Genomic DNA, 22,477 nt, shown 5'->3' with positions numbered 1-22,477 from the left:
CTGTGGAGTAGATAGTTAAGGAAATGTCCATCAGCAGTGTAGCTTTCCCCATGCACTTGGCGTGGTAAAGGTGGAGCTACATTTTTCATAAAATGGAAGCAGTAGAGGAGGGGGGAGGAGTGAAGTTCAGCACGGCCATCCAGGTGACATAAAAGTTACCTTTGGTTTTGTTTTTAATTTATTTTATGTTTTGAGAACCCAATAAAAGTAACTCTTATGTCACCTGGATGACCGTGCTGAACTTCACTCCTCCCCTCCTCTACTGCTTCCATTTGGCCGTAATCACCGTCAGGACGAGCACCCTCCAGGAAGATCCAATCCAAGATCCAAGATCTTGCATCACATGGTGTGGGAACCCACCTTTCCTTCCTTGCTACATTTTTTGTGTCTATTCTGTGTCAATAAGTGACATGCAACTTTTCCCAGTGACATGGATTTTAAGTCAACAGTAGAAAAATATTTGCAAAAACTAGAACTTTAGAGTGCATTCTTGATGAAAACAAGGTACAGCATGTGGCCACAACATCTAATAGTAGAGGTCACAGCAGCTGGACCCCCAACAACTATACAATTTTAATATATCTTAACAAATTTGAAATGAAAACCCTCTTTAAAAGAAAACCTACAATGTTTAAGGAGCTGTTTTTATGTAGATGATATGTACTCTTTAAACAGTGAACAGGTTGAGAAACTAGTGATTCTCCAAGACTGGAGTCTAGGCACTGTGTACAGCATTGCTTTGATGGGCTGCATTTTATTCCAATACATATGGCCTGCATTGTATGTGACCAAATATAACCTGACCAGGAGGGAGGTGATTTCCTGAGTCCAAAAATGAACCTGCCCATGTGCAGAGAACAGGAAATTGCTGACCTGTAGGTCATTGTCACTTTTGGAAACCATCAAGTGGTGAAGAAAATGAAACAAGAAACAGGTGTTCATCACAATTCCATGGAAGGCGGCAGTTTGAAAGCTGCAAGGCTTGGACTTTATGTAGATTTTACCTCGACTATGTGTATATAGAGCGCGGATGTGAAGTTTTGTGAAGTTATTTTGATTTGTTGCATGCTTTGAAGACTTTGGACAATTTCTTTCCAGATTTTGGGTCGTTATAAAACCAACTCATGAAGGATAACATAGCTTCTACTGAAATGAAAAAGGACACTGGAGGTCATTCGGAATGAAATGCCACAGACTGCCTAACATTGTGTATGGAAAGATATATGCAATTTTCTTTTAAATTAAAGGAAATCTATCACCATATTTTTGCTATAACACCTGAGAACAGCATGATGTAAGTGCAGAGACGATGATTCCAGCAATGTATCATTTTCTGCGCTGCTTACTGCAGCTTTTTATAAAATCATTGTTTTTATCTGCTGTCAATCTACCAGTTCTCTGAATGTTGAACTCTTCATTAGCTCACAACTTGGAATTTCACTATTTTTGGGGGGTTTGCACAAGTTCATGTAAAGAACATGCCTACAACTGTGAACCTTTGGCTTTCTTTTTATTGTGAAGCAAACAAATAGGACAAAATGAGTGACCACTTCTGTGTGGATAACTATTCACCCCCTAAAGTCAGGACTTTGTACAGCCTCCTTTTGTGGCAATTACAGCTGCAAGTAGCTTTGGATAAATTTTATGAGCTTTCCACATCTTGTCACTGGGATTTTTGCCCATTCCTCAAAGCAAAATCACAGATTCTCAATTGGATTGAGGTCTGGGCTGTGACTAGGCCACTCCAAAACATTTACATGTTTCACCATAGACCACTCAAGTGTTGCTTCAGCAGTATGCTTCGGGTCATTGTCTTGTTGGAAGGTGAACCTTCGTCCCAGTCTCAAATCACTGACAGATTAAAACAGATTTTGCTGAAGAATTCCCTGTCTTTCGCACCATCCATCTGCCCTTCGACTTGTGACGTCTTCCCTGTCTGTGCTGCTGAAAAACATCTTCGCCACATGATTCTTCTACCACCATGTTTAACTGTGGAGATGTGGTTCTTCAGGTGATGAGCGGTGTTGGTTTAGCTCCGGACATAATGTTTACCTTGGTGCCCAAAAAGTTCCATTTAGATCTCATCTGACCACAGAACCTTCCTCTATACATTTGGGGAGTCTCCTACATGTTTTTGTCCCAAACTCAATATGAGGTATACAATTTTTTGTGTAAGTAAGGCTATGTTCACACTGGGCGTTTTTGCAGCTTTTTTGCTGCCTTTTTATGCTAATTTTCAGCTGCATTTGACAATACCAGCTTTGTCTATGAGATTTCAGAAATCTCATGCACACACATTGGTTTTTTTGCCATCAGAATTTTGTGCTTTGCTGCGCTTTTTGGACATAGAGCATGTCAATTCTTTCAGCATTTTTCAGCCATTGAATGGAAAAAAACGTATGAAAAAGCACACCAAAAACGCTGCAAAAAGCACTGCAAATCCTGCAAGTTTGCCACTGTTTCTTTCCTGCCAAGAACTCAGGTTTTGCCTGGGACAACCTTTACCCACCATCTTCCCCTCCTCCCCATCCCTCCCTCATTATCCTAAATACTGGTATTCAATTTATTAGACAACTTATTATCCTAAAAGACATACTATTCTATATCTATGATTTAAAAAAAAAATCTACTATGCAATGTTTAGACTTGTTAGGTTATATATATAATCTTGCTTTTACTCAAGATTAACTCAAGATTATATGTTAAATTTACTATAAGTACAATCTTGCCTTTGCTCAAGTTTAACACAAGGTTAAACTTCAAAAGATTTCAAAATGTTTAATAAAAATCATTTGAACAAGAACTCAGGTTTTACTGCAGAAAAAAACGCAGCACAAACGCCCAGTGTGAACTTAGCCTTAAGGCTTTTTTCTTCTCACTGCTCCATAAAGGCCACCTCTATGGAATGTATGGCTTTTTATGGTCATATGGACAGATACTCCAGTCTCGGCATGGGAACTTTGCAGCTCCTTCAAGGTCACCTTCGGTCTTCGTGCTTCCTATTTGATTAATGCCCTCCTTGCCCCAGCTGAGAGTTTTGGTGGGCGGCCCTCTCTTGGCAGGTTTGTTGTGGTACCATGTTCTTTCCATTTGAGGATAATGGATTTGATGGTACTCCGGAGGATAATCACAGATTGGGATATTTTTTTTCTAACCCAACCCTGATTTGTACTTTTCAACAACTTTGTCCCTGACTTCTTTGGAGATCTCCTTGGTCTTCATGGTGTTGTTTTGTTAGTGGTGCCTCTTGCCTAATAGTATTGCAGCCTCTGTGACCTTTCAGAAAAGGTAAAGTGTATATATACTGACAGACCATGTGACACTTACAAGCCAATTTTTAGTTATTTGATCCCATGATTGCAGTCTGTGAGCCCTCACGGGCAGGGTCATCTCTACTTGTATGGTTTAAGATTATTGTACTTGTTTTTTATAATGTATACATGTATTAACAAAGAAAGCGCCATGGAATAAATGGTGCTATAATAATAATTTAAATTTGTGCCTATATTTTTCTCATATCGCTTTACCAACTTAGACTAATTAGTGCTGATGCCTCCCACACAAATCGGATTCTAAAAATATTTAAACAGGTTGTAATGTAACAAAATAGGTAAAAAAGCTAAGGGGGTGAGTACTTTTGTAAACCACTGAATATAACTCTGCCCTCACCACTGATTGGAAGCTTTCTGTGTACGTTGTGCATAGGCAGAAAGCTGACAATTAGCGGTTGGACTACATGGCAGCAGGTTTACTAGTCCTCTAGTGATAATCTCCTCCTGATAAAACTTTTATCAAAGCTTCATCAAGCAGCCCAGTAATTTACACATTGCTGGAATGAGTTTCTTTGTCTGTACATTCTGCTGCTCTCAAATTAGGTGGCAAAAAGCTGCTGACAGGTTCCCTTTCAATCATTATTATAAGCACAATATTAATTTGAAACAAAACAAATGTTCTCTTACCGTCTCCTTCGAATATTGGTTTCGTCTCCATGGTAGGTGTAGGTTTGGATCCATCATCTGAATTTAGGGTTAGAAAGAAACGAAAAGAAACTACCATTATTGAGGTAAATGCTATCTACTCTGCAGAATTGTTGAAAGGTTTGGGTTTTGCACGTGGCCCGGCCACGTTAACACATAGAAAAAAAAACACACAAACAGCAAAATATTAAATCTATGTATGAAAATGTTATTCGACAAAAGATTCTTTCTCCACAAATGAAATGCATTAAATGTCTTGATTTGTAAAATAATGATTGGCAAGTTGTACTACACTTATCTGACCATGCTCTTGTGGTAATCTTTAATCCACGGGGCTGCTGTGCTTCCATTCATGCAGAGCAATATTATCTGAGAAGATGGTCAGTCTGCTGATCCTTAACATACATGGCCCGTCAATTAACTCTGACTGAAAAGGGCATACCTAGATATTCTCATGCCTCCAATAGTATTCACATTCGTAATTCACTGTCCTGTGTGAGATAAATTTGTGCCTAAAGTCCATTAGCCACTGTTCTGAAATTTTGTTTCTTGTATTTTTGGACTTGTTTTTCCTTCCTTCGTCTAGTGATCTTGATTTGTTTTTGTACCCCTTAACAGTTTTTACTCCTCCGACCTGATTTTAATCCTCACTTTGTTTACCAGGACTTCCAACCACTTTACCTGCTACCTGACTACAAAGTCTGATTTGTCGGGAGACCACACTGCTGACTGAGTTATGACCACAATGTAGGTAGTTGCTGAATTGTATTCCTGATCTTGCCGACTGTCATTTATCATTGTGTTCTGTCCTCACCCTCACCTCTCATTCAATGCTTGTCATGCAATTTGGGCAGCACGGTGGCTCAGTGATTAGCACTGTAGCCATGCAGCGCTTGGGTCCTAGGTTCATTGCCCACCAAGGACAACATCTGAAAGCAGTTTGTGTGGGTTTCCACCGGGTTCACCAGTTTTTCTCCCACACTTCACTGCCGATAATTTCTTTAAAACACTGTGGAACTAATGGCGCTATATAAGTGAGTAAAATAAATACATTTATCCATATTAATTGGCGTTCAACCGGAGGAACCTCTGGCTCCCTACACTGCAATAGATGCCGCTGGCTAATCAGGGGCCAGCAGCTGATGTTGGCGTGCCAGGCATTGGCGTCATGGATCAACATGTTAGACTATGAGTTGAACTCAATGGACTTAGGTCTACTTTAAACCTTAAAAACTATATAATGTGACATAGTGGTCCATATTGCAACACCTGGCATGGACCATTCATACCACGCTGCAATCCCTTGAGTAATCACAAAGACTGCATCTTCGTAGAAACCTACTGTAGCTGGGGCCTGCTCACATCCTCTCAGCTATCTTTAGAGAAGACCTGATTGGAAAACCAATGGCTTAGCTACTATGTTAGAGAATGTCTTTCCTGATGGGATAGTGGTTGCATGATATTCTAACATCATGGTCCTTTTGTAGCTCAGTCACCGGATGCATTCCACTTTAATCAAACCACAATGCCCAAGAAAACATTCTGGCTTTGTGTCTAGCTTGGCCAGCAAATATTTGGAAGAATCAAGCAGCAGATTTTGGAAAAAAGTATACTATGATATCAACGATAGAAAATCATCAGGTCTCCCCAGGGAAGATGAAAGATGGATATTGCTCTTCAGCATCTGCTTTTCCAATATTTTGCATGATTAAAGAAAGTCAGACAGAAAGATCTAAACCTTTTTTATAATGATGATTTGATGAAACATCTACCAATATAATAAATTACATCCATACTACTAAAAATACTAGACTTTGAGGCTGAGCCAAATTGCTGTACCTGAAGTTGGCATTTGAATTACAAAAAGCAGACTAAGCCACTGATGGGCCTTATTTACACTCAAGTTTCTAGGCCATAAGGATTTCAATTGCGTAGTTTTAATATTTAAAACTTATGTGATGGGTGAAATGACTCATATTGACAAAGAACATCAAATATAAATGATGAAATCTAATGCATCATTCTGTCCTCCTTACTTTCTAACACATATACACATACCGCAATGTGGGATTTCCATGGACTCTCAGAATATAACACAATTGAGCTCTCACATGGTTTAATGCAAAAATGATTTAATCAAGTATGTCCTGTGAATTCCAGAATCTCTCAAAGTTCATCATATGTTGTGTAGGAAAATAACATCCCTCATGCATCTTAAAATGCCTATTATCAGTGGTTTTATTCTTTTGTTAACCTTTTGTTAATATGTTAGATTAAAACAGTCCAGTTTAACCATACCAGTTAAAAATAAAAACTGTCATATTTTTAAGACCACCTACATAAGATAAAAGTTGTCTGAAATAGACGATTTTGACCAGAACAAACAATTGTTGGCCGATTTGGTGAAAAAAAGGATTGTCCACTTTCACTGATACCCAACCCGACCAATAATTGTTATTGTTAGAATTGTTATTGTTCAACCTACCAATTCGGCATGTTGCATTTTTTGGGACCTATGATAAGCAATGGCTGCTTCATCAGCCCGAAAAAAAAATCAGCTTGGCCAATGACGTTTGAGATAGCTTTTTTCCCCCACAGTCTGCTTATTTCTGTCTTATGTGTATGGGGTCGTTTAGACCCTCATATATGGTACCTTTGCAAAGCTATTTCCTATAAAAGATCAGATTGTACTACAGAACTTCATTTTTAAATCACCAACATGTTATCAATAGAGATGAGCGAACCTTGTTCGAAAACTCAAAGTCGGCACGAACATTGCACATTCGGTTTCGGATTCCCGAGTATTTTCCTCAAAATCAGCAAAGTTCGGTAAATGATCGAGTTTCCACTAATGCTTTTTCTAGGACTTTGGCTAGGATGGTGGTGCTGTATGATGAACAATGGGGACCTGTTTGATGAGGGGAGGGGGTAGGGAGAGGTCAGAGGAGCGGCGGACTGTTATGTTTTATTACTTAATGTGTGGAGATTTTGGCAGTCAATCAGGGCGCAGAAATCATCCACAACGTCCAGACACAAGGTCTTGTGTTATTGGCTGCTGAAGTCACATGCTCCTCTCCACTTAAAAAGCGGACCTGTGGCTTTGACCCCATTTTGTGACTGTAACAGCGTAGTGAGGCTGCTGCTGCAAGTAGTCAGATAATAAACCACCTATCTATGTGAACTAGCTATCAGCTAATTCACATAGATAGGATCCTGTGTCAAACCGACCTTCCAGTATATCAATTTTTTGTGCTAATTGTGTGGTCCAGCCAGCAGTCCACATTTCAGCATATAAATCTTTTGTACTAATTTTGTGGTCCAGAGTGTCTCTCAGCAAATAAATACTGATTGTTAATTTAGCGACAGTCGACTGACAGGTGTGGGCCTAGAGTTGGGAAAACATGAGTGGGAAAAAACAAAGTCGTGGCGGAAAGGGGAATAGTCTTGGTGTTTGAAGTTTACGTGGGGTTGATGGCAATGTTACTGAAAGTTCTACTGAACAAACACTGGTTCGTCCTATCCAAAGACAACTGACAACTTATTTTATTTTTATGGACTACTCGACTCCTTTTCTTTGGTAACCACACAGCGGTACACCTTGTAGATTAGGGCCAGAAAGAGCATGTACTCCAGTGGATGGCAAATGCTGCATCAAGTGGCATCTGCTTCCCTTCCTCCACCTTAACATCACACATAGGAGAGTACTCAGAGGTGTCACCACAATTACCCTGGTTCCCCTGCATTACAAATCTCCAACCGCCCAACTGACTGTGGGGAAGACCACAGATGGTCGAGTCTGCAGAGCTATTCACACATTCTATTCTATGGGCATCAGAGGTCTGCTCCAAAGATTCACAGAATCCAAAAGAACCATCTGCACCAATGCCCCAAATTTTTTTCAGTTGGATCCAGGGTCGGACGAAGTAGGGTCCGAGCAGAATACAGACAGTCGTCACCAGACTTCAACCCTCGGGCGTGGAGGTGATCCAAACAGAGAGGATGATGGTGAGATATAGATCACACTTGGTATGAACCCAAAGGCACGCAGTTGAGTAGCTCAGCAAAGGTGGAAAAGAGAAAAATGAGGAGATTACATTATGGCTTCCCACACAGACACGGAGTGATGCAACCATGACAAGCACTGCATTCTTTTGGAGACCGCAAAGGATGATCCAACTCACATTATCTGTCAAATTTGTAAAAAATGGCTCAATAGAGGCAAAAGTTCCAATAATTTGACTACTACATGCATGAACCCGCACATTTGCAATCAACAGGCATTAGTCTGGGAATCTCACTATGTTAAAGTGTGGCCTAGCAGGCCTTGACAACCACTTGCTGCCCCATCATTTCATCTACAGCTGCTTCCTCCTCTGTCACCATGGCAAATGTTCTCACACAAGTCTCAGGCCACAGAACGTCCACTTGTTTACCAGCTACAGTCACTGTGAGTGAGAGCCCGTCAGCTGTTACAGAAGTGGACATGTCTGCCATTTTTGACCGATCTCAGACACCAAGCACACCACATCTTTCTCAATCCATCTTAACATCTCCACCTGCACCTCACTCACAGTCCAGCAGCTTGTCATGTATACCCTAATCCACTCGTTCAGCACAGCAGCCAGCCCTCTGTCCCACAGTTGTACTCACATAAAAGATTATTTTCTCATACACATGTCAAAGCTAAGAGCTTGAACTTCACCATATCCAATCTCTTGGACACAGAAATGTTGCCTTTTCACCTGGTGGATACAGACGGTGGATACAGACGGTATTCCAGTTGCCCAGTCACCATTACTTCTGTAAAAAAGCTGTGCCTGTGCTACACCAGCATGTAGCAGATAACACCACCCGTTCCTTGAAAGACTGTATGTCTGACAGGGTGCATTTCACCACTGACACCTGGACGAGGAAGCATGGCCAGGGGCGTTACATCTTACTAACTAAACACTGGTTGACTCTGGTGGTTGTGGGGGCAGATCAGAAAGGGGCTTCTCCACAAGTTATGGAATCCCCAAGGCTTGGGGGAGAAACCTCTGTATCTAACAGTTCCTACACTGCTTCTGTTTCATCCACCTGCTCTAGGGCCTCCACCTGTGCCCTCAACCTCTCCCTTAATGAGACACGTGTTCAGAGAGAATCCCACCCCCACTTCCATACTGCATAAGCAGGGCTAACCGCAATTTGGCAGTGTTTAAATTAATAGGCCTTGGAAATCGCAGTCACACAGCTTAAGAGTTGTGGACAGCTATCCAGGCCGAGTTTGAGCAACGGCTGTCTCTACTGAACCTGGATCTAATGAAGGCAGTGTGCGATAATTGTGCGAACCTGGTGGTGGCAAGCTCACACACGTGCCTTGCATGACTCACATCCTCAACCTGGTGGTACAGCAATTTCCCGGCCTGGATGCGCTACTGCAGAAAGCATGGTCGCTGTGTGCTCACTTCTGCCATTCGCACCCCGCAGGTTATCGACTTGCATCGCTACAGACTTTTTTTGGCCTACAGATTAACCCGTTGATGTGCAATGTGCTGACATGGTGGAATTACACTCTGCACATGTTGCAGTGATTGTGGCAGTAACGACGAGCCCTGGTGCAGTATGCAATTTTGCATAGCCTGGCCCAACGCAGTACGGACGTGGTGCAAATCATGCTTACGGAGTGGGCCCATATGAATGACCTCTGCACCCTTATGCACAGTTTCGTAATGCTTACTAAGATGGTTAGCGGTGACGACGCAGTCATTAGCATCAATATTTCGTCATTTACATGCTGGAGCAAACTTTGAATAGTTTGCGGGAGGAGGTGGTGGTCACGGAAAAAGAGGAGGAAGCAGAGAAGGATTCGGAAAGGATAACAATATCTCTAAGTTCCGGAAGGTCGTTGCACAGGTGGGTGCTTTGGGAGGGTGGATTACACCGATCGAGGGAGGCTCATGGTACCAGACAAACTGTTAGTGTACTGTAGGTGCAGGAGCCAAGAAACAAATAGAGGAGGATGAGAAGGAAGAGATGATGGGCGACTTCCAAGTCATCAATGTAAAAACATTAGCAGCAGCAGTGTAAGTGGCAGAAGCAATTTCTGTGAGTCATTTCACACATTTTTTAGACCAGCCTGTGCACCAACAGAACAGAGTACAAGTCAGACACATAGTGAACGACTGGAGAGGATGGTGCAGTAGAATCTCAAGCTCAATATCAATGCCATCAGGAGTGTTTGTATCCTTTTGCATTTTGGTCTTCAAAAATGAAAGATTGGCCTGAGCTCGCCTGTCGTGCCTTGGAGGTTGTAATGCAAGGCAGCCAGCAATCTCTCGGAATGTGTCTACTCTTCAGCGCTGTTTGTGGTGTCCTGATGGATAAGAGCATCTGGCTGTCTCTTGAAAGTGTAGACCACCTAACTTTCATCAAGACGAACAAGTCATGGATCTCCAATGACTTTTGCACCCCAGTTGCAGACTGGGCAGACTAGGCAATAGTGTAGTTTTTAGTTTGCTGCATTGATCTCACGTTATTGCAGTCAGTGACACCTTTTTGTCATGGCTTCTGTGGCTGCTGTCACTAACAATATTTTTAAATGTGGAGACTCCAAGCTGGGTCTCCATCTGGTGGGTTGCCTTTAGTGGAAGGGGTCTCAGAGCTCCATACTATTTTTACTGTGGGTAAATTGATGCCACTTTTCCTGATGTCTGCACCTAATTTTTGGAAATGTTTGGACTCCAACTTGGGTCTCCTTCATGTGTGCTTCCTGTAGCAGTAGGGCTCCCAGACGGGCAGGCCTGCACTTACTTTCAGTCAACTTATTTACTATCCATACATTTTTCTAACAATAATAATCTACGAAGCTGATATTTGTACCACCTGAGTGTTCCTGAGCACAAAAGCAGTTTGTTGCTGTTGCATGAGGTATCAGGGCTCCCAGCACAGCAGGCCTACACAGGTCCCTTACCCACCCTTTAATTTGAACTTAAATTGAAAGCTGTAAATGCTGGTTCAGGCCCAGTCTCGTGCATGGCCCATGCTTGACGGCTGCTGTGCCATTGTAACATTACTACTATGAGTCAGGTGATGCCACTTTTTCTGGGGTCTCCCCCAATTTGAGCTGTTTTGGCAGCTTTTGGGCCCCCCTGAAGGTGTTGTGGTTTTGCCTCCCATTGAATTTAATGGGGTTCGGTTATGTTCAACGAACATCGGGAAGTTTGCCGATCCGAACTGAACCTTGAATAGTTCGCTCATCTCTAGTGATAAATGTTTCTATGTGACAAATACAGTGAAGTTGTAGCTTGGTCATGGTCACTATCTCTACAAGCTCAGATTAAATGAAGCTCCTTCACTGTTAGTACACATCTTTTGAAACAGTCACAGATTGCTGTGATGAGACAGCTTTATTAGCTAGCAAGTTGCCTCTACAGGCACGAAGGTCACTTAAAAAGCACTTTTTTAACCCCTTTATGCCATTAGGCGTACTATCCCGTCGAGGAGACCTGGGACTTAATTCCCAGGGACGGATAGTACGTCATAGGCGATCGGCCGCGCTCACGTCAGGGCGGCCGATCGCGGCCGGGTGTCAGCTGATTATTACACGGACCGCTCTCGGCACATTAACCCCCAGAACACAGCAATCAAACATGATCGCAGCGTTCCGGCTGCATAGGGAAGCATCGCGCAGGGAGGGGGCTCTCTGCGTGCCTCCCTGAGACCCTCGGAACAACACGATGTAATTGCATTTTTTCCGAGTGTCTCCTCCGTCCTCCTCCCTGCAGGCCCCGGATCCAAGATGGCCACAGGGGGGGCCTTCCGGGTCCTGCAGGGAGGTGGCTTGCAAGTGCCTGCTGAGAGCAGGCGCCGGCAAGCCTGCAGCACTGCCTGTCAGATCACTGATCTGACACAGTGTTGTGCAAAGTGTCAAATCAACGATCTGCCACTATACGATGATTTCCCACCCTGGGACAAAGTAAAAAAGTAAAAAAAAAATATTAACATGTGTAAAAAAAAAAAGTCCTAAATAAATGAAAAAAAATATTGCTCCAATAAATACATTTCTTTATGTAAATAATAAAAAAAGACAATAAAAGTACACATATTTAGTATTGCCGCGTCCGTAATTACCCGACCTATAAAACTGTCCCACTAGCTAACCCCTTGAGTGAACACCATAAGAAAAAAAAAAGAGGCAAGAAACAATGCTTTATCATCATACCGCCGAACAAAAAGTGGAATAACACGCGATCAAAAAGACGAATATAAATAAACATGGTACCGCCAAAAATGTCATCTTGCCCCGCAAAAAGCGAGTAGCCATACAGCATCATCAGCAAAAAAATAAAAAAGTTATAGCCCTCAGAATAAAGCGATGCAAAAATAATTATTTTTTCTATAAAATAGTTTTTATTATGTAAAAGCGCCTAAACATAAATGATATAAATGAGGTATCGCTGTAAATTGTACTGACCCGAAGAATAAAACTGCTTTATCAATTTTACCAAACATGGAACGGTATAATCGCCCCCCCAAAAGAAATTCACGAATTGCTGGTTTTTGTTCATTCTGTCTAACAAAAATCGGAATAAAAAGCGATGAAAAAATGTCATGTGCCTGAAAATGGTACCAATAAAAACGTCAACTCGTCCCGCAAAAAACAAGACCTCACATGACTCTGTTGACCAAAATATGGAAAAATTATAACTCTCATAATGTGGTAACGCAAAAAATATTTTTTGCAATAAAAAATGTCTTTTAGTGTGTGACAGCTGCCAATCATAAAAATCCGCTATAAAAACCCGTTATAAATAGTAAATCAAACCCCCCTTTATCACCACCTTAGTTAGGGAAAAATAATTAAATAAAAAAAATGTATTTATTTCCATTTTCCCATTAGGGTTAGGGTTAGGGTTGGGGCTAAAGTTGGGGTTAGGGTGTGGATTACGTTTATGGTTGGATTAAGGGTGTGTCAGGGTTAAGGGGTGTGGTTAGGGTTGGGATTAGGATTAGGGGTGTGTTGGGGTTAGGGGTGTGGTTAGGGTTGGGATTAGGGTTGGAGTTAGAATTGGGAGGTTTCCACTGTTTAGACACACCAGGGGCTCTGCAAACGCAACATGACGTCCAATCTCAATTCCATCCAGTTCTGCATTGAAAAAGTAAAACAGTGCTCCTTCCCTTCCAAGCTCTGCCATGCTCCCAAACAGTAGTTTTCTTGCACATATGGGGTATCAGCGTACTCAGGACAAATTGGACAACTTTCGGGATCCAATTTCTCCTGTTACCCTTGGAAAAAAACAAAACTGGGGGCTAAAAGATCATTTTTGTGAAAAAAATAAGATATTTTATTTTTACACCTCTACATTATAAACTCTTGTGAAGCACTTGGGGGTTCAAAGTGCTCAATACACATCTAGATAAGTTCCTTAGGGGGTCTACTTTCCAAAATGGTGTCACTTGTGGGGGTTTTCAATGTTTAAGCACATCAAGGGGCTCTCCAAAAGAGACATGGCGTCCTATCTCAATTCCAGTCAATTTTGCATTGAAAAGTCAAATGGCGTTCCTTCCTTTCCGAGCTCTGCCATGCGCCCAAACAGTGGCTTACCCCCACATATGGGGTATCGGAGTACTCAGTACAAATTGTACAACAACTTTTGGGGTCCAATTTCTCCTGTTACCCTTGGTAAAATAAAACAAATTTTATCTGAAGTACATTTTTTGTGAAAAAAAGTTAAATGGTCATTTTTTTTTAAACATTCCAAAAATTCCTGTGAAACACCTGAAGGGTTAATAAACTTCTTGAATGTGGTTTTGAGCACCTTGAGGGGTGCAGCTTTTAGAATGGTGTCACACTTGGGTTTTTTCTATCATATAGACCCCTCAAATTGACTTCAAATGTAATGTGGTCCCTAAAAAAAATGGTGTTGTAAAAATGAGAAATTGCTGGTCAACTTTTAACCCTTATAACTCCCTAACAAAAAAAATTTTGGTTCCAAAATTGTGCTGATGTAAAGTAGACATGTGGGAAATGTTACTTATTAAGTATTTTGTGTGACATATCTCTGTGATTTAAGGGCATGAAAATTCAAAGTTGGAAAAATGCGAAATTTTCAAAATGTTCGCCAATTTTCTGTTTTTTTTCCCACAAATAAACGCAAGTAATGTCAAGGAAATTTTACTACTAACATGAAGTGCAATATGTCATGAGAAAACACTGTCAAAATCACCGGGATCCAGACAAGCGTTCCAGAGGTATAACCTCATAAATCGACAGTGGTCAGAATTGTAAAAATTGGCCCGGTCATTAACATGCAACCCCCCCTTGGGGGTTAAGGGGTTAAAGATGAAGCACTGTGCTTTCTGAGTATTCAAAAATCATAGCATTCAGCTACCACATTTTCTTCAAGACTTAGCCTCCTCACCCACTTCACAAATTGTTTCAAATTTATCGGGTACACCAAATTTCCAAAAATTGGACTCATTTTCGATTCACAACAAAATGATTCACTCATCTTTGCTGGACACCTGTAACTTTGGATTACCCTGAGTGTACAAAATATCTCTTTAAAGGGACATTGTCACCTGCATTTGGAGGGAACAATCTTCAGCCATGGAGGCGGGGTTTTTAAGTTTTTGATTCACCCTTTCCTTGCATGCTGGCTGCAATATTGGATTGAAGTTCATTCTCTGTCCTCCATAGTACACGCTTGCGCAAGGCAAGAATACCTTGTGCAGGCGTGTACTACGGAGGACAGAGAATGAACTTCAATCCAATATTGCAGCCAGCATGCAGCCAGCGGGTAAGGAAAGGGTGAATCAAAAACCCCAAAACCCCGCCTCCATGGGTGAAGATTGTTCCCTCCAAATTCAGGTGACAGTGTCCCTTTAAGCTAATAAACGGCACAGCACCTAGAGACGTTTAGGCAACTCAAAAACAACTGAGCAGAATATATGACTTCACAGCAGACGCCATCTTTAGAACTTCCATTTCAGCAATCTTTTACTAGAGCTGAATCCTCATATTATAGTTATTAACAGGTTGCACATTAACGAACTTCATATACTGTAACCTTACCTTATATTATCAAGTATTCCATGTGAACATAGCCTTATTTATATGGTCCGATGTACTAAATAAAAATAAACATACCTGTGTACACCAAAAAAATCCAGTCACCCTTGCTAAAAAGGTGGTTCCACATGACCACCTTAAGAACAGTGATAAAATAACCAACCATTCATTAATTAACACAATGAGATGCAACCTACTAAATGGTGAACTGGTTGGCTCCTTCCAAAACTGATCTCATTAAAATCTTAGTCTAAATCTAAAAGGTTTCCCCCCATACATTTTTTTTTTTATAGGTGGATGAACAATGGTTTGGAAGGTAGCTATCTGGCCCAACTCTCCCATACACAGGAGCCATACAGAGGAGCTATTAAGTTTTCTATGAGAGTGAGCTACTGGCAGTCATCACTGGTGGCGATTTATCTCTTAGAGGATAAAAAGATATGCAGTCTGAAATCGGACGTGCCAGATCCTTCTCTGCATCAACAATCATTCTTCGGAAGCAGCCATGCACATTAGACTCCTGATCAAACCCATCAGTATCAGTGGTGTCAGGAACCAACACTCCGCTGCCTCCAATTGTTAAGACAGTTACGCAATTGACCGATGAGTGATGAGTGATGAATGAGGCAATGGCTGTTTTCACTTCTAGGCCAGTTATTGGGGATCTCACAGTGAATGTATAGTATATACACATCTGATTCCAACACATGAAATATATGTATATGGAGCGCCCCCAGACACAGGGCCACAGGTTACTCGGTACCGGTCCTCTCTGTCTCAGTTCTGGGGTTGTCACGGTGGCGGGACCCGGTCCGTGACTCTGCTAAGGGGCGTCCAATGGAACGGTTGATGGTAGTTTGTCAAGGGTTCGTGATGCCACCTGTGGTGTTCAGTCAGGGCGACCGATGCTGCGGCTCTGACCACGGCTCTCCCTGTGCGATCTTCTTGCACATCTCCGACTTCCATTTCTTCACCGTTGCCGACCCCACGTCCGGAGTCGGGCGGTCTGGCGCCTCCAGCAGCGGCAGGCTCTGGTTCGTCTCCGGTGAGCATGGGCGATCCCGGGTCACTCCGTCGTCGTCCTGGCACCCACTGGTCGCCGTCTCTGCTCCTTGATCTGCGACGGCACCCACATGCGGCTCCTCCATTTTCTGGGGTTTGAGCTCCTGCATCCCTGAGCTCGTCATTCTGTAGCTGTAGTCGGAGGAAGCGGTTGCTACTTTTGGCGCCGCTTTCCCGATCTCCTCCCATGGCACGCCCCCCTTCTTCTTCTCCTGCGCCCCTCTTGGCGCTGCAATGGTGGCAGTTTTGGCGGGATTTTTTTTTGGCGGCAAATAGCAATACACAGTCCTTGCAATAAATCACAGTTCAAGCACAATTCAATCACAGTTCCAAGGCACACATGACCCAATTCTTCAGGCTTAAGTACGATCCTGTTCGTGATGCCAAGTTGGAGCGCCCCCAGACACAGGGCCACAGGTTACTCGGTACCGGTCCTCTCTGTCTCAGTTCTGGGGTTGTCACGGTGGCGGGACCCGGTCCGTGACCCTGCTAAGGGGCGTCCAATGGAAGGGTTGATGGTAGTTTGTCAAGGGTTCGTGACGCCACCTGTGGTGTTCGGTCAGGGCGACCGACGCTGCTTAGGGGTCCGCTGGGGTGATGGAATGGCAGCTAGATGGTATACCTTCCCACAGGTGAAGTGTATCCCCAGGGCTTCCCAGTAGTGTAGGTGGCGATGGTGTGAGGCGCAATTAATAATGAGGACATAGGGTTGCAGTCTCTTTACCTCTTTACTGGTGACTTCAGGATCCTCAATCCGGAGCACTGTTAACAGGGCTGTCTGAGACCGGCCGGTCCGAAGGCACATCCAGAGTTCCCTTTGCAGGTGGAAATCAGTGCCTACCAACTAGCGCCTGTGTGTTGCAGTCCTTCCCTGCTGAGCATTCGGGATAGTCCTCACAACTGTCGTTTCTATTCTGATGTTCTGCTTCGTCCCCCAGTTTGTTATGGCTAGGATGCACCCGTTTGACGGGAAGGCTCGGAGCTATTCTGGGACCCTAGAGATGCCCCTCTCCACGCTTGCCCCCTATGTCTTCTTAGGTGATGTATGTTAGACAGTCAACCTATAATCAATTGTCCTGCCTCTGTTTGAAGTAATGCTTGGAGTCAGTTACTTCCTCGGTGTTCTGGCCACTGGCTACGCGCCTCAGTAGGATGTTGCCGATCTCGGGGCACGACTCCTACTGGTTCTCCTTTGTGCTTTGATCTCGTTTCTCACTTCTCCACAATATACTTTGCTTCGTGTCCTTTCTTTAGATACCGCCGTAAGGTAGTGCAGGCGCGGTTCTGTAACGATCTGTCCTTGTCGCTAAGTCACTGCCAGGTTCCCACGCCTGACAGGGACCCCTCTGAATCTTCCCCGCAACACCCCCTGCCATGGGATGTTGCCTGGACAAAACCCAGCCAGCTTCTGACTAACTTCCTATCCAACCCCCAGTTTTACCAAAGTGTGAGGAGTGGCCTAATAAATAGAACCTTTTGCTCCCCCTGGTGGCCGGAGTGTGAAATGTAGTGTGTGACTGTGATACCTGGTCAGGTGGACTCCTTTAGTGCCATCAGACGTACCATCACTCCCGTTAGTGGCAGAGCGACATTACTGTAATGACCAGGTCTCTGGGGCGCTGCATATATACCCAAGTATGGTCACTGCCAAACTCCACAATAACAAAATGAACCATCTACCACCAACAATCATTTATACAGGCCAACTGAGCACCTAAACACAGGTAGGGTATGGCTTCAGGGATGTGGTTCATAGAGCAAGAGGAATGAAGCTATTACATTTTATATATCTAATTCGAAAAGTAGGCAGTGTTTGTAAAAATATACAAAGGATGTTACAAAAAGGGACAAACCAATATAGTATACTAGCTATTGAACCCGTTCTACGCCCGGGTGGCGAGAACTTATATTGGTATATGGTCTCCATCCAGGTATGTGCTGCTCCATCCTGCATCCCCATCCTGTCATGTGCTGCTCCATCCTGCGTCCCCATCCTGTCATGTGCTGCTCCATCCTGCGTCCCCATCCTGTCATGAGCTGCTCCATCCTGCGCCCACATCCTGTCATGTGCTGCTCCATCCTGCGCCCCCATCCTGTCATGTGCTGCTCCATCCTGCGCCCCCATTCCGTCATGTGCTGCTCCCATCCTGCACCCCCATTCTGACATGTGCTGCTCCCATCCTGCGCCCCATTCTGACATGTGCTGCACCCATCCTGCGCCTCCATTCTGACATGTGCTGCACCCATCCTGCGCCTCCATTCTGTCATTTGCTGCTCCTGCTCCCATCCTGCACCCCCATCCTGTCATGTGCTGCTCCCCTCCTGCACCCCCGTTCTGCCATGTGCTGCTTCCATCCTGCACCCCCATTCTGACATGTGCTGCTCCCATCCTGCGCCCCCATTCTGACATGTGCTGCCCTATTCTGTCATGTGCTGCTCCCATCCTGCGCCCCCGTTCTGTCATGTGCTGCTCCTATCCTGCACCACCGTTCTGTAATTTGCTGCTCCAATCCATATGCCCCATACGCTGCTCCATAAAGGTTGATGGCCCCATAAGATGCTCCATAGTATATGCCTCATATGCTGCTCCATTATGGTTGATGGCCCCCATAAGATGCTCCATAGTATATGCCTCATATGCTGCTGCATTATGGTTGATGGCCCCCATAAGAGGGTCCATAGTATATGCCTCAGATGCTGCTGCATTATGGTTGATGGCCCCCATAAGATGCTCCATAGTATATGCCTCATATGCTGCTGCATTATGGTTGATGGCTCCCATAAGATGCTCCATAGTATATGTCCCGTATGCTGCTCCATTATGGTTGATGGCCTCCATAAGATGCTCCAGAGTATATGCCCCGTATGCTGCTCCATTATGGTTGATGGCCCCCATAAGGTGCTCCATAGTATATGCCTCATATGCTGCTCCATTATGGTTGATGGCCCCCATAAGATGCTCCATAGTATATGCCCCGTATGCTGCTCCATTATGGTTGATGGCCCCCATAAGATGCTCCATAGTATATGCCTCATATGCTGCTCCATTATGGTTGATGGCCCCCATAAGATGCTCCATAGTATATGCACTGTATGCTGCTGCATTATGGTTGATGGCCCCCATAAGATGCTCCATTGTATATGCATCATATGCTGCTGCATTATGGTTGATGGCCCCCATAAGATGCTCCATAGTATATGCTCCGTATGCTGCTCCATAAAGGTTTATGGCCCCCATAAGATGCTCCATAGTATATGCCCCGTACACTGCTCCATAAAGGTTTATGGCCCCCGTAAGATGCTCCAAAGTATATGCTCTGTACACTGCTCCATAAAGTTTTATGGCCCCCATAAGATGCTCCATAGTATATGCTCCGTATGCTGCTCGATTATGGTTGATGGCCCCCATAAGATGCTCCATAGTATATGCCTCATATGCTGCTCCATTATGGTTGATGGCCCCCATAAGATGCTCCATAGTTTATGCCCCGTATGCTGCTGCATTATGGTTGATGGCCCCCATAAGATGCTCCATAGTATATGCCTCATATGCTGCTCCATTATGGTTGATGGCCCCCATAAGATGCTCCATATGATATGCCCCGTATGCTGCTGCATTATGGTTGATGGCCCCCATAAGATGCTCCATAGTATATGCCCCGTATGCTGCTCCATAAAGGTTTATGGCCCCCATAAGATGCTCCATAGTATATGCCCCGTACACTGCTCCATAAAGGTTTATGGCCCCCATAAGATGCTCCAAAGTATATGCTCTGTACACTGCTCCATAAAGTTTTATGGCCCCCATAAGATGCTCCATAGTATATGCCCCATACACTGCTCCATAAAGGTTTATGGCCCCCATAAGATGCTCCATAGTATATGCCCCGTATACTGCTCCATAAAGGTTTATGGCCCCCATAAGATGCTCCATAGTATATGCCCCGTATGCTGCTGCGATATATAAAAAAAATAGCATACTCACCTATCGTCGCTGGGCGCCGAGTGCTGGGGGGCCTGTGCAGGCGGGGACACCGGCGCGCTTTGGGGGTCAGGTGCCAGAGTCGCCGCTAGCTCAGGCCCCCGACACTTGCTATAGTCACCTGGCCCCGATCCAGCGCTGCGTGCCGTTCCGTGTTCCGGGTCCTCTGGCTGTGACTGTTCAGTCAGAGGGCGGCGCGCATTAAGCGCGTCATCGCGCCCTCTGAACTGTGAAAGTCACAGGCAGAGGACCCGAAAGATGGAGCGTCGCGCAGCGCTGGAACGGGACAGATGAATATAGCTTATACTCACCCTCCTGGCACGTCCCTGCTTCTCCGTTGGAGATCGCGGTGTGCGTTCAGTGCTTACGCATACCGCGATCTCCTGGGCTGCGTCACTCTGTGGGGTCCAGACTGCGCCAGCGCTTGCGCTGGCGCAGTCTATAAAGGCTTCGGACAGAGTGACGCTCTCAGCCTTATATTATAGATATAATCTCAGAAAATAAAAAGGAATAACAAAAGAAAAGTCCTAAACCTGTGTCACAGAAATGGCACAGTGTCATGATTCCAATGGCAGGGAATCACAAAAGGACAAGCACCAACGAGCTCTAAGGTGATGGAACCTGAGCTGACTGCGACCCTAAACCTGAACACACAAATAACAATAGCCGGGGAACGTGCCTACGTTGATCCTAGACGTCTCGCACCAGCCGAAGATCTAACTTCCCCTATTAGAAGAAACACAGACCTCTCTTGCCTCCAGAGAAATCCCCCACAGAAATAGCAGCCCCCCACATATAATGACGGTGAAATGAGAGGAAGGCACATACACAGTATGAAAACAGATTCAGCAAAATGAGGCCCGCTAAAACTAGATAGCAGAGGATACAAAAGTAAACTGCGCGGTCAGCAAAAAACCCTTCAAAAAACCATCCTGTAATTACTTGAACTCATGTTCCAACTCATGGAACATGAGGAGCAATTACAGCCCACTAGAGCAACCAGCAGCAAAGAAACAATTATATGCAAGCTGGACAAGACAAAAATAAAGCAAAACGTGGAACAAGAAAATCAAAAACTTAGCTTGTCCTGAAGATTACTGAAGCCAGAAGCTGAGGTAACAAAACACTCTGATAACCTTGATAGCCGGCGGGGAAATGACAAGAAAGCCCGGTTAAATAGGAAACTCCCAAATGCTAATAGAACAGGTGGACAACAGAGACAGCAGAACACAAATCACCCAGTACCATCAGTAACCACCAGAGGGAGCCCAAAAACAGAACTCACAACAGCACAGATCATAGTGGAAGAAAGCCCTCCACTTATAGAGATGGTACTAAACCACAGTGAACTGTGTCTTCCAGGACTGACAAAGACAAAAAAAATCAAACTCTGATTTTATTAGCTAAAGGTTATGCCCACATACCTCCCATTGGTGAGCTTATATGGGGGCTAGTCATGGGATGCAGCTAGGTCTTTAGAAAATCATGGGACCCCCAACTTTCATGATATCTACATCCCTGGATGTCCCAGGCAGGAGATATTAATGCCATATTTCCTAACATGATTTTAACTTTCCATGGATAAGAAAAATGGCATATATAATGTCAACTCTCTATCCGATATCAATTTGGTGCTGATCGGCATGTCACACAGGGGTGTAAGTAGTTGAATTACACTTGCCACTTCGTCTCAATGCTGAAAATAGGTCTCCCAATACTGCAGGACCTGTTCATAAAAACCTCAATATTCATGATTTGGTGTCAGGCTCAAAGCAGTCTGCTGAACATAGGGAGTCAAGGACAATAAGGCATCTCCACAACCCATAAACCTGTTGCATCCTAAATTCTTCTGCAAACTGTGCTTGGACATAATGTCTACAATCCATCAGATAACCCACTTTAATTACCTGTTCACAGCAGGGCATTCCAACTGCACCAGAGTCATGTAGAGTGTCTTAGAGTGTGAGCTCTTTTTCCCTTCAATTGATTATGAAGCCAAGCTTCGATCCTCAATGAGGGTGACAGTGGGTTTGAGAAAGATTATGCAAATGTTTTTGGGGGTCTTAAAGGTGATTGCATATGTCTAAGTTTCACGGTCCATGTATGGGCTGCGGCTTGTGGACTGGCAACGTGTCTTCTATTTAGTGAATTTAACAGTCTCATAGGCATACAGTGGGTACGGGAAGTATTCAGATCCCTTTAAATTTTTCACTCTATTTCATTGCAGCCATTTGGTAAATTAAAAAAAATCATTTTTTTCACATTAATATACACTCTGCACTCCATCTTGATTGAAAAAACCCCCCAGAAATGTAGAATTTAATAAAAAGGAAAAACAGAAATATCACATGGTCATACTCATAAGTATTCAGACCCTTTGCTCAGACACTCATATTTAAGTCACAT

General features: G+C 43.9%; 1 protein-coding gene across 2 annotated transcripts in view; it reads right to left on the bottom strand.

The window, feature by feature from the left end:
- SMOC1 (SPARC related modular calcium binding 1) overlaps window positions 1-22,477 on the bottom strand; it is a 424,008-nt gene that overhangs the window by 135,315 nt on the left and 266,216 nt on the right. The window contains exon 6 of one of the 2 annotated variants that reach the window (XM_069731655.1): window positions 3,960-4,049. In XM_069731655.1, coding sequence (XP_069587756.1) covers window positions 3,960-4,049 — 90 coding nt within the window. The remainder of the gene's footprint in view (window positions 1-3,959; window positions 4,050-22,477) is intronic. The other variant, XM_069731664.1, reaches the window with a different exon arrangement.

This window comes from Ranitomeya imitator, chromosome 1, assembly GCF_032444005.1.
Source record: "Ranitomeya imitator isolate aRanImi1 chromosome 1, aRanImi1.pri, whole genome shotgun sequence".
Classification (NCBI taxonomy): Eukaryota; Metazoa; Chordata; class Amphibia; order Anura; family Dendrobatidae; genus Ranitomeya; species Ranitomeya imitator.
The sequence above is the reverse complement of the archived record's forward strand: the minus strand, read 5'-3'. Positions and strand labels throughout refer to the sequence as shown.